General features: G+C 47.1%; 1 protein-coding gene across 4 annotated transcripts in view; it reads left to right on the top strand.

Annotated features, from left to right (window-relative positions):
* The window catches only part of HERC2 (HECT and RLD domain containing E3 ubiquitin protein ligase 2), a 217,205-nt gene that overhangs the window by 90,994 nt on the left and 113,367 nt on the right, over positions 1-12,844 (top strand). For all 4 annotated transcript variants that reach the window (XM_029083305.1, XM_029083306.1, XM_029083302.2 and 1 more), the window contains exons 30-35: positions 1,190-1,385; positions 3,495-3,631; positions 10,595-10,768; positions 10,850-10,986; positions 11,447-11,598; positions 12,347-12,538. In XM_029083305.1, the coding sequence (XP_028939138.1) occupies positions 1,190-1,385; positions 3,495-3,631; positions 10,595-10,768; positions 10,850-10,986; positions 11,447-11,598; positions 12,347-12,538 (988 nt within the window). The remainder of the gene's footprint in view (positions 1-1,189; positions 1,386-3,494; positions 3,632-10,594; positions 10,769-10,849; positions 10,987-11,446; positions 11,599-12,346; positions 12,539-12,844) is intronic.

Below are 12,844 nucleotides of genomic sequence, written 5' to 3'. Positions count from 1 at the left end.
CCCGAACATCTGAGTGCAGGGCAGAGGAAATGTTCCCAGCCCCAGGGAGCTTATGCTTTGACAGGAGGGATAGATTAGAAAAGCCGTGTAGTGGAAAGAGCACGGCCTTGGGGGTCAGAGGTCGTGGGTTCTAATCTCAGCTCCGCCACTTGTCAGCCGTCTGACTTGGGGTCGCCCGTTTCTGGTTTACACAGAAGCAGCGTGGCTCAGTGGAAAGAATCCAGGCTCCGCCACCCATCAGCGGTCTGACTCTGGGCAAGTCACTTGCCTTCTCGGTGCCTCAGTTGCCTCATCTGTAAAATGGGGATTAAGACCGTGAGCCTCAAGTGGGACAACCTGATTGCCCTGCATCTACGCCAGTGCTTAGAACAGTTCTCGGCACGTAGTAAGCACTTAACCAATGCCAACATTATCATTAAGAAGGAATTTTAGCGTAAATTAGAAACTTCCGATGTTTCAACATGTCACTTAACTTCGCGGGGCCTCAGTTGCCTCATCTGTAAAATGGGGATTAAGACAGTGAGCCTCAAGTGGGACAACCCGATTGCCCTGTATCAACCCCAGTGCTCAGAACGGTGCTTGGCAAATAGTAAGCGCTTAATGAATACCAACATTATTTATTATTAAGAGAAGGAATTTTAGCGTAAACTAGAAACTTCCGTTGGTTCAACGTAAGTCACTTAACTTCTCGGGGCCTCAGTTAGTTACCTCATCTGTAAAATGGAGATTAAGACGGGGAACCCCATGTGGGACAATCTGATAACCTTGCATCTACCCCAGCGTCTAGAATGGTGCTCGGCACATAGTAAGCGCCTAACAAATACCATCACGATTATTATTGTTTTCTGTTGGAAGTCTTACAAGCAGTGGCAATCAGACTAACTAAATTGAACATTCAGTATACGGGAGTCCTGAGAATGGATTCAGACGAATATGCAGATGCTCGAGATGGCCGTGCGGTTGACACAACTCGGGGTGTCGAGAAAGTAGTCAAGAAAAGCTGGGAGAAGATGGGGTTGTAAGAAGACTTTGCAGATGGGGCGGGCTTAGCGCGCCATGGGCAGGGAATGTGTCTGTTATATTGCTATACTCTACTCTCCCAAGTGCTTAGTACGGTGTTCTGCACACAGTAAGCGCTCAATAAATACTACTGATCGATTGACTGCTCCGTGCTCCGTTTGTCCTGCAGACCCACCAGGAACAGGGCCGTTCGTACAAAGAGGTGTGTGCTCCTGTCATCGAACGTTTGCGCTTCCTTTTTAATGAACTGCGCCCTGCAGTCTGCAATGACCTCTCGATTATGTCCAAGCTAAAACTCCTCAGCTCTTTGCCTCGCTGGAGGAGGATGGCCCAGAAGATCATCCGGGAAAGGAGGAAAACAAGAGGTAAGGCGACTGGGCGGTGGGACGATCGTTCCATGCTGTGATAGAGACTGCTTATGTATAGTCATTCTGTTTTTCAAACGCTCATCAATGGGCCCTTGCACATTTTAAGGTGAGTAAAGACGGCTCATTCCCTTCCGTCAAGTTTCTTACACATGGTTATGGGAACCGCGTCACCATTGGATGGATGAGGTATTGAGAAGGTTTTTTCATTGAAGGGTACATTGAATGAAGTGTTGTCATGATAGTTCAAAAATTCTTGTCCTAGGAGTATTTCCAACCTGTTTTGTGAGGTCCTCATGGACAAAGGGTCATTGTATCTACTTTCACTCCCTCAGTACCCACTACCCACTATAGAAGATGAGAGACGAGTGCCTAATGGATTGCTTAATTGCATCAAAAGGTTTAAGGCCTAAAATGCTTCTTACAAATAGCCAATTATGCAGACAACTTTGTAACCACTATTGTCATCCATTGGTAATGCTAAGGGATGGAGTCTCCCATGGAAAATGGTGGACGAACTTCAGCCTTGATACTTCTAGACCCGAGTATTAGGGCAAAAAAATTGTTTCCAGTGTTAGTGGTTGTGCAGCATCATTTCCACTCTCTGGTGGGGCTCGGGACACAGAATGCAGCAAGCAGGGAGGCTGGAGGGTAGAGGGAGCATCCCTGGAAGAAGAGCATTTAAGGGAACATGCCATTTTGAGTACCTTTTCCGAAGGATTTTTCAGTGGTTGGACTTTAGACCCATTTTATGCGTTAGGAGGAGAGACCTGTGCTAATTGTACGTGACGTATCGACCAAATAGTCTGTTGGTCCTTTCCATTCAGGACTCTGAATTTTATTTTATTTTCTAAGTCCTGGGCACAGGCAAACACCCTGTCCGGCCGGTGATTTTTGTTGTGGTTGGGACTAGCCGTTTTTTAATGTCTTGTCTAGCGATATGTGTTCCTGAGGATTTTTCAGCTGCTCCTGTCCTTGCAGTCAGGTACCATGGTGGATATATGCTGCTCTATTGCCAATCTTGGGGGTGGGCATTAAAAGAGAGATTTTTAGGAAATTTTATGGGGTTTTTTTTTGGTATAACATTGAACGTACCTGTTGCTTTGGGAAGCAAAGCCCGTGTGTTTCGGGTCAACTTCCGTAACTCTGGGGGCTTGAGATTGTCGGCCTGGCAGTCGGTAGAGTTCTGATCAATAGAGATTCAACCTAGGCCTTAATGGGCAAATTGTGAAATGCAGATGGACAAGAGGTGTTTGTTTTTACCACAGAATTAATCAGTCTCCATCTGCATACAGACATGTGGCTGAACCCCACTACTTTGACCCTCCTTCTTCACTTTTTCTGCCTGTTCCTTTGCAGGAGGCTGAGAAGATCCCGCCACTTTTCTTCCTCAAATCTGTTATGTCCTTTGGCTTGACCCAGCCGTCTTTCTTCCACCCCGCCTCTTTTATAAACTGATTATTTCTATCATCCAGGAGTGGGCAAAAGGGCTTATGGTCAGGACAGTTTGGCTTCATATGGCTGATTAGTTTCCTTACTTCTCATACCCAGGGATTGGCTCTCTGCAGCAGAGCTAAGGTTTTCCAAATTTTTAAAGCCCTACCTTTTTTAAAAATGGTATTTAAGTGCTTACCATGTGCCAGGCACTGTACTAAGTTTTGACAGGATATAATGGTTCTCAGGAAATAACGTTTTTGATCGGGGTCAGTGTTCTATTCAGAATGCCCCAGGTTGTCTAGGACAGATGGGAGAAAAGAGGGCAGAAATGGAGAGAAGTGGAAAGAGTGTCTGGCAGGAGGGAGAAACAGGGAGCGAGAGTAAAGGCTCAAAGAGCGTTCAGAATAGATGAACAGGCTGGAGCTAATTAGAGATGGGAGGCGTCCATCTTGTCCCTGGCCAGTGTTGGCGGGATGGGATTTCACTTATATGCTGTATTTCAGAGAGAAAACATATTCATTAATTCAGTACTGAGCCTTTGTGGGCACACTGTTAAAGTTGATTTTATAGGGCTATTATAAGACAATATTGATGCACTTTATCTAAATGTAATCACTGTTGGAGAAGAATTTTTACAAAAGGAGGGTTTTTTTTCCCCCCCTGTGTTTACAGTGCCCAAAAAGTCAGAATCTGCTGATGTGGAAGAATCTAAAATTGGAAATGAAGAGGGAGACTTAGAAGAGCCGTGCCTTCTATCCCACAGCCCTGTTTCGGTTGAGAAAAGACCCTTACCACTTAAATCACCAAAGGTAAAGTATCTTCCTGAATTTGGAGAGGATTAAAAGAAAAGCAAAAGTGCAGCTCCGTCGATAGGGCGATATCCTATCCGGCCTAGGGTGAAATGAATGCTTCAGAAAGGAAACTTGTGTACACAGCCATATTTTCCCAGGGTTTTAGGATTATTAGTAGTCATTTCGTCTTGACTATCATCCCTTCCCTCAAGGAGCTTAAAGTCTAAATGGGGGAGGCAGGTACAAAATAATTTACAGGCAAGTACAGAAATAGTAGAGTATTGATATCAATACGTACACGTGGGCTGTGGGAAGTTGTGAGTGCCTAAATGCTCAGGTGGTGCTAGAGGACCTGACCGAGGAAGACGAATCAGTTGGGGTAAACCTCCCAGGGGAGTTGGGATTTCTAACGGGCTTCAGTGTTAGGGATTGCTGAGGTCCAGAGGTGGTGTTTGAAGGTGAGGGAATTGATTCAGGCCAGAGGTAGATCGTAAGCTAGCGGTCGGGCAGCGGAGTTAAGAGTGAGGCCCAGTGAGGAGATGAGATTGGGAGGAGCAAAGAGAGAGCTGGGTCGTAGTAGAAGAGAGTGGAGAAGTTTGTGTAAGAGAGCTGATAGAGTGCTTTAAAAACCGCGATCAACTTTTTGACTTTGATGTGGGGAGGACTGGGTGACGGTTGAAGATTTTTGAGGAATGGAAAGCCACGTCAAAACGACGCGTGAGTACGGTGATCTGGGAAGCTGGGATAGATACGGACTGGAGAGGGGAGAAGCCGGAGGCACAGGGACCAGGGAGAAAGTTCGTTCAGGAGTCTAGCTGGGATATGATGGTGGTGGCCATTTGGAAGAAAGGGGCAGATCTGGGGAGTGAATGTTATTGGGGGAGGAACTGACAGTATTCACAGACTGAATGTGAGAGTTGAAAGAGAGCAAGAGGTCAAGAATAATACCAAAGTTAGGGACTTCAGCGGTGGGGAGGTTGAGCCTTGGTGATGGGAAAGTGAGACGAAGGAGAGCATTTTGGCCGGAAGATGAAGAGCGCAGCTTTAGACCTATTGGGCTTAAGGTGCTTGTGGGTTATTTGTGGGTGGAGTATCAGGGAGTAACGTAGGGCGTCTTTCCCACTCATTTCTCTTTCACCAGTCTGGTCCGGTCATCAATCCCAGGAGTTGTCTTTCCCACTGGAAGTTCCAGATTCAGTGGGGTTATTTTTAGTCCTTTCCCATCTCCAAACACAAGGCCTGGAAGCAGTGCTCCCTTGGATTGATTAATTTACTTGGCTCCATTCTTTACATCCATTCTCTCACTCGCAGTCAGAATATATTCATCCGGTTTGTCTATACTGTGTCATATTGTAAGTTCCTTGAGAACCGAGATCTTTCCTTTACCTTCTTCTGTATGTTCCCCAAGAACCTAATGCGAAGCCCTTGCCTGATAAAAAGTGAGATACAGACACTTTTTGAAAAAATGCTATTTGAAAAAATGCTATTTGTGAGTGCTTACTCCGTGCGTGGGATAGTACAATAGAATAAGATCGGACACACTCCCTGTCCCTCAGTGGGCTCACAGTCTAAGAGTTTACATATGAGGAAACCGAGACCCAGAGAAGTTAAGTTGAAACGAGTTGCCCGCCGTCACCCAGGGCGGGTAAGTGGCGAAGCCGGGTTGAGAACCTAGGGCATCTGGCCCCGAGGCCCATGTTCCTGGTTCAGACCGCGGTCCATCCAGCCTGGAAGACCCTTTTCTACCTTAACAGGTGTTTTCGCTGTGCAAGTTTGGGTAGAATATTGAAAGGTATTTTGAGAACTTGCGTTCAACAACATGAGGCTGTTGGATACAGGCCGCTGGGGCATCGAAAGCAAATGGTCAGTGTGTGTGTGTGCCCGTGTTGAACGCACTGAATACCTGCTTAGTATTACTTAGAGCACTCTTCTTCCACCACATCCCAGCCCACCCTTACCACTCCTCCCAAATGAACCTCCTCATTTTGTCTCATTCATTCAATCGCTGCTCACGCTATGCCTGGAATTCTTTCCACCTTCAAATCTCCCAGACTGTGCTGCTTCCCATTTTCCGACCTCTCCTAGGAGTCCTAGGAGACTAGGAGGAGTGGCAGAGCCGGGATTCAAACCTGTGACCTCTGACTCCCAAGCCCGGGCTCTTTCCATTGAGCCACACTGCTTCTCCATTCCCTCAGTACTAGGTGCCGGGGCTCAGCCACAGGTAAAATCGTACCCTCCCTACCCGCTTGGGATAACCATCTCTCCAGAGCTTGTCGTAGTCACACCCACTGTGCGCCCCTGACCCGTTCCTGACCCAAGCACTTCTCCTCCTCGCCTTCACTGCAATCTGGCTCTCCTTTGGTGACATGGTTGCTCATGCTGCTCTATCTAGAGGGGGCCTCATCTTCATCCACTCCCCAAGACTCACTGGGAAAGGGGGAGGAGTTGGGTTCCTTCTTGCTCCCCAGTGCTTTCGTACCAATTCAGCTTCCCCATCCCTCTCTTTCCTTTCCTTTGAAGGCTATATCATCCGCCTCCTTCATCCACTCCAGATGTCAATCATCTACCCCCCAGACCCTATCCCAGCTCTGCCATCTGTCAGCTGTGTGACTGTGGGCAAGTCACTTCACTTCTCTGTGCCTCAGTTACCTCATCTGTAAAATGGGGATGAAGTCTGTGAGCCTTATGTGGGACAACCTGATTACCCTGTATCTACCCCAGCGCTTAGAACAGTGCTCTGCCCATAGTAAGCGCTTAACCAACACCAACATTATTATTATTTCCAACTCTCTGAACCATTTTGATCCCTTTCTCACCTTCGTTGATCCTTGGGGACTTCAGTGTCCACATAAATTTGTTCCCGATGACCCTCCGCTCCCCACTTTCTATCACTTCTCACCCCTACTCCACTCCAGCTCTGCCCTCACCAATTCAGACACACACTTGATCTCATCGTCTCTAGTCTCTACGGTCTCTGCCCTCACCAACTCTGAAATCCCGCTCTCTGACCGCAGCCTCCTCGCCTGCTTCTCTCCCGCACACGTACTCCTCGCAGATCTGTCCTGTTGTCCCATAGAAGCCTCTGATCTTTTGGTCCAGTCCCATCCAGTTTTCTCAAGTCCTCATGCCCATTTAGCACCATACCAAAACTGTCTTCCCTTCATGACCAAATTGATTCATTCATTCAATAGTATTTATTGAGCGCTTACTATGTGCAGAGCACTGTACTAAGCACTTGGAATGTACAAGTCGGCAACATATAGAGAGAGTCCCTGCCCTTTGATGGGCTTACAATCTAATCGGGGGAGACAGGCAGACAAGAACAGTGGCAATAAATAGAGTCAAGGGGAAGAACATCTCATGAAAACAATGGCAAATAAATAGAATCAGGGTGATGTGCATCTCATTAAACAAAATAAATAGGGTGATGAAGATATATACAGTTGAGTGGACGAGTACACTGCTGAGGGGGTGGGACGGGAGAGGGGGAGGAGGAGAGGGAAAAGGGGGAGAAGAGGGTTAACTGCGGAGAGGTGAAGGGGGGGTAGAGGGAGCAGAGGGAAAAATGGGGGGAGCTCAGTCTGGGAAGGCCTCTTGGAGGAGGTGAGCTTTAAGTAGGGATTTGAAGAGGGGAAGAGAATTAGATTGGCGGAGGTGAGGAGGGAGGGCGTTCCAGGACCGCGGGAGGACATGGCCCAGGGGTCGACGGCGGGAGAGGCGAGACCGGGGGACGGTGAGGAGGTGGGCGGCAGAGGAGCGCAGCGTGCTGGGTGGGCAGTAGAAAGAGAGAAGGGAGGAGAGATGCCCTTACCTCCAACCTCTGTACTCAACTCAACTCTCTCACTGCTGTATGCCTTCATCATTCATTCAATCGTATTTATTGAGCACTTATTGTGTGCAGAGCACTGTACTAAGCGCTTGGAAAGTACAATTCAGCAACGAATACAGACAATCCCTACCCAACAGCGGGCTCACAGTCTAGAAGGTGGGCTCACGGTCTAGAAGGTGGGCTCACAGTCTAGAAGATTTCTAGAAGATGTCATCAGTCTCTTACCACTCACCCCCAGCCCTGGATCACCTCGATAGCCGCTCCCTTAGCTCTTGTGTATGAGCTGCACAGTGCTACTGGCAGAAATCTATTTATCAAGCCGACCTTGTCTATCCTTGTAGGCTTTAACTGTGCCTTCTCCTCTGCCCCGGCAAAATTATTTCTCCATCCTTAGTGACACCCGTGCTCATTGCCCTCGTCAGTTGTTCCAGATGTTTAACTCCATCTCAAATCCCTCGCCCCCCACCTTCCCCATCCCTGTTCCTAATGAACTGGCTACCGATTTTATTGATAAAATTGCAACTCTCAGGTGTGATCTCCCTAAAGTCTGCTCCTTTCCAGTCCGTCCCGCCTCCTGCCCCTTTTTCAACTTTCCCATCCTCCCCAGCATTGTCCCAAGAGGAGATCTCCTGCTTTCTCTCAAAATCCACCTTCTTCACCTGCATATCCGACCCAATCCCTTCACACTATATCAGAACACTTGCCTCTCCTCTTCCCTCCCTGACCGCCGTCTTCAACAGTGCTCTCCGGTGGCTTTCTCCCTTACTGCTGTTGAATATGTTCATGTCTCCCCTATCCTAAAACAATCCTCCCTTGACCCCACGGCTCCCTCCAGTTATCGCCCCATCTCCCTCCCACCGTTCCCCTGCAGACGTCTCGAGCAAGTTCTCTAGGTCCACTGTCTCAAGTTCCACTCCTCCAAATTTTTCTCCTTGACCCCCTCCAGTCTAGCGTCTGTCAAGGAAGACACCGAGGTTGCGGGCTTGAGAGACGGGAAGGATGGTCATGAAGTCCACAGTGACAAGGAAGTCAGGGAGAGGACAGGGGTAGGGAGGGAAGATAAAGAACGTGTTGAGTTTTAGGTGGCAGATGGAGATATCCTGAAGGCAGGAGGAGATACGAGCCTGGAGGGAGGGGGAGAGAACAGGCGAGGAGATGTAGATTTGAGTGTCAAACCCATCACTAAATGCCTTTGGTTCAACCTTCACAGCATTGCTTAAATCTGCCCTTTTCTCCCCATCCGGAGTGCTACCACGGTAATCCAGTAATTTCATCTATCCACCTTGATTACTCTGTCAGCCTCCTTGCTGATCTCCCTGCCTCCTGTCTCTCCCCACTCCAGTCCATGGTTTCATTCTGCCGCCTCGATCATTTTTCTACAGAAACATTCGGAACATGTCGCCCCATTCCTCAGGAACCTTCAATAGTTGCCCATCTACCTCATCCTCAATAGAAACCCTTTACCATCGGCTTTAAAGCCCTCAATCACCTTGTGCCCTCATGGCTCAGTGGAAGGAGCCCGGGCTTTGGAGTCAGAAGTCATGGGTTCGAATTCCAGCTCTGCCACTTGTCAGCTGTGTGACTGTGGGCAAGTCACTTCACTTCTCTGTGCCTCAGTTCCCTCATCTGTAAAATAGGGATTAACTGTGAGCCTCATGTGGAGCAACCTGATTACCTTGTATCTCCCTCAGTGCTTAGAACAGTGCTCTGCACATAGTAAGCGCTTAACAAATACCAACATTATTAGCTCACCTTTCTACTCCCTTCCTACAGCCCAGCCTGCACTTCGCTCCTCTAATGCCAACCTACTCACTGTACTCCCATCTTGTCTAGATCGCCGCCGACCTCTCGACCACGTCCTGCCTCATGCGCTTAGTACAGTGCTCTGCACATAGTAAGCGCTCAATAAATACTATTGAATGAATTGAATGAATGGAATGCCCACCATCTCCATATCCAAAGACGGTTACTCTCCTCCCCCCCTTTCAAAGCCTTATTGAAGGTACATTTTCTCCAGGAGGCCTTCCCTGACTCAGCCCTCATTTCCTCTCCTCCCACTCCCTTCTGCATCGTCTTGACTTGCTCTCTATACTCGCCCTACAGCCCCACAGCACTTCTGTATATATCCATAATTCATTTATTCCTATTAATGTCTCTCTCCCCGTCTAGACAGTAAACTTGTTGTAGGCAGGGAATATATCTGTTATGTTGTGATGTTGTATTCTCCCAAGTGCTGAAGTACAGTGCTCAGTATATACGATTGATACTGAAAGCGTGGCTTTCCTGGTTATTAACAGGCAACTGACTCTCTTTTTCATTTATGTGATCAGTATTCACTTGAGTTTTATTTGCCCAATATCTCTTAAACCAAATTGGGCATCATCACCTTTCCCCTAATTAGAACTTATTCCTAGGGGCGACCTCCTCCTAAACCCTCGCACTTTCCTGCTTGTGCTAACTCTGTGTCCATTGATCTTCCCGGCTGGTTCGCCCTTGCTGATCACAATTTACTCCACAAACCCCCAGTTTCTCAAGCCGGCGCTTTGGTTTCTTACCACAGAAGACCAGATGGAGACCGAGCTCTGCATCTGGTCCCTTCAACCACTTGACTCCCTAACTGTCTCGAAAATGGACGTGATTCCTTCTCCACCTTGGAGAAGCAGCGTGGGCCTGGGAGTCAGAAAGTCCTGGGTTCTAATCCTGGCTCTGCCACTTGTCTGCTGCGTAACCCTGGGCAAGTCATTGCACTTTTCAGTGGCTCAGTTACCTCATCTGTAAAATATCACAATCTTACTGTTACAATTATTATTGTCCTCTTCCCCAATTTTTTTTTCCAATATGGTATTTGTTATGATATCCTACAAATAGTATTTCCCCTGGAAGAGCTGATGGGGAACTAAGAGTGAATGTGTCCTACAAGTAGTCTTCCACTTGTGGATGTGAGGGGAGCTGGTCTGGACAGAATAGCACCCCATTTTAAGAGCATTTGAGAGCAGTCCTTAACCTAGAGGTATTTGTGACGTAGTTAACATCGCCGTTATCATTTTGGGACTTGAGGAGGTTGTTGAGCAAAATGTAAATAAAGAGTACTTTTTTAGATCAAAATCGGTAATGTATTAATTCACTTTGAAGCTAATGGTTTCTATTTTTAGGACAAGTGGCAGCCACTGCTGAGCACAGTTACCGGTGTACATAAATATAAGTGGTTGAAACAGAATGTTCAAGGCTTATATCCTCAGTCTGCACTCCTCAATACCATCGTAGAATTTGCACTTAAGGAAGAGCCAGTGGACGTAGAGAAGATGAGAAAGTGTTTATTAAAGCAGGTAAAGTCGGGCGAACAGTCCTTTACCACATACCGACTGCTTTACAGACATTATAAAGATTCCTCTTTCTCTTCTCGGCAGTTGGAGAGAGCTGAAGTTCGTCTGGAAGGGATAGATACAATTTTGAAGCTGGCGACTAAAAACTTTTTGCTTCCATCTGTGCAGTACGCAATGTTTTGTGGATGGCAACGACTTATCCCCGAAGGAACCCATATAGGGTAAGTGGTGAAATCCTAGTTTGCTTTTTTTGGCCGACGATTGTCCTCCCCATCTTCAGAGCTCTTCTGAAGCCACATCTCCTCAAGGAGGCCTACGGCTTCTTAAATTTCCCGTTTCCTTACCTTGTATTCCTCCTTCCCCTCAGCTGCCACTTTAGCTCTTCTAAGGCACACACGTGCACACGTACATGGACACTCCCACACGCACACGAACTCTTAGGTACCTGTTGTTCTACTCCATCGCTTCCCTCCGACTAATTTATTTTACAGTCCATCTCCCTCATTAGACTGTATCCTCCATGCGGGTGTGAGATCGTGCCTAGTAATTCTCTTGTATTCTCCAATGTGCTGAGTAAATCAATCAGTCAATAAATGCTATTGATTGAAAGGGGAAATGTGAGGAATGCGTCATTTTGGCACTGTAAGTATCCTATAATTATAAGAAATGCTGTCTTCAAAGGGAGCCGCTCACAGACTGTTTAAAGGATGTTGATCTGATCCCACCCTTTAATCGCATGCTGCTGGAAGTTACATTTGGGAAGTTGTCTGCCTGGGCTGTTCAGAATATTCGGAATGTTTTATTGGACGCAAATGCCAGATTTAAAGAACTGGGTAAGCCTTTGTTGGGGTTCCTGTGAATACAAAGTGGGTGAGAAAAGAATGCGGTATTATTTTATCCCTTTCTGGATTAAGACATCTTTTCAGCGGTAATACTTACACGCTTGTCGACCTTGAAAACCCTTCGTCCTCGCATCTAAACCGTTTCTAGTTTTCACAGATTATAAACAAGAGAAGGAATCATAGCATAAACCAGAAACTTCAGTTGTTTCACCATAAACCTTTCAAGCAGCTTAAAGTACAGAATTGTTCTGCTTGTAATTCACATCTTGCTTTCTCTCCTCTCTTCATTTCTAAGAATGCTTTGATTTGAAAAAAACCCAAAGAACAAAAAACCTTAAAGATCTCGTGGGGCCATAAAATAGCCACTGAAGGTTTTCATGGCCACTTCATTGGTCAGTCAAGGGTGGGAAGCAGGAGGAAGTGGAGCAGAGAGAGCTGTGCCCGGGTGGTTTTAAGGTGGGCGTAAGGAGTGTTTTAGGAATAAAATGCTCGGGAGAATGGGGCGGGGAAAGGTTAGGGAAGAAGCGGCACAGCCTAGAAGGTCAGAGGGAAGGGTTGAGGGCTGGCCACGGGAGCCATCAGGTGTTACTGGGAGAAGTGGATTCAACTTCAGAAAGTACAGTTGCTGCAGAAAATCAGATCTTTGTCAGCAGGTTTTGAGATTCGATTGGAAACGTGTTTGTTGTCTCCGCTCTTCTCGGTTGTTAAGTTGACTGAGGGTATTTTCGTTGTGAACCAGGTATCCAGCCCGTTCCTCTGCAAACTATAACCAATGAGAATCCAGCCGGACCGAGCCTGGGGACCATTCCCCAGGCTCGATTTCTTTTGGTCATGCTCAGTATGCTGACCCTCCAGCACGGCGCCAATACCTTGACCTTGCTCCTGAACTCTGGAATGTTAGCGCTGACTCAGACCACTCTGCGACTAATAGGTAGGAAATTCCTCCTCTTGTAATTTTGTCTGAAAATGTAGTGCTCGAGTTAATTTTCAGGGTCCTTTTTACCCCCCCGAAATCCGTTGTCAAATCAGTTGTAAAATGACTGTGAAGTGGGATTGTTTGCGTGCAGTTCGACACCCCAACGGTGGACCTGACTGTGCCCGGTTCTGGGTGCACTTTTCCAATCTCTAGTTAATTCTTTGAAACGTGAGCATTTCCATTTCCAAGAATGTGAAGGATTATTATAAACAGCGTGGTGACTTTAGTTGTTCTTTGTCTCCTCTGCCTTCCCAACTAAAG

The sequence above is a fragment of the Ornithorhynchus anatinus genome, chromosome 18 (assembly GCF_004115215.2).
Source record: "Ornithorhynchus anatinus isolate Pmale09 chromosome 18, mOrnAna1.pri.v4, whole genome shotgun sequence".
Classification (NCBI taxonomy): domain Eukaryota; kingdom Metazoa; phylum Chordata; class Mammalia; order Monotremata; family Ornithorhynchidae; genus Ornithorhynchus; species Ornithorhynchus anatinus.
Note: the sequence above shows the minus strand (reverse complement) of the source record. Positions and strands in the feature narration are given on the sequence as shown.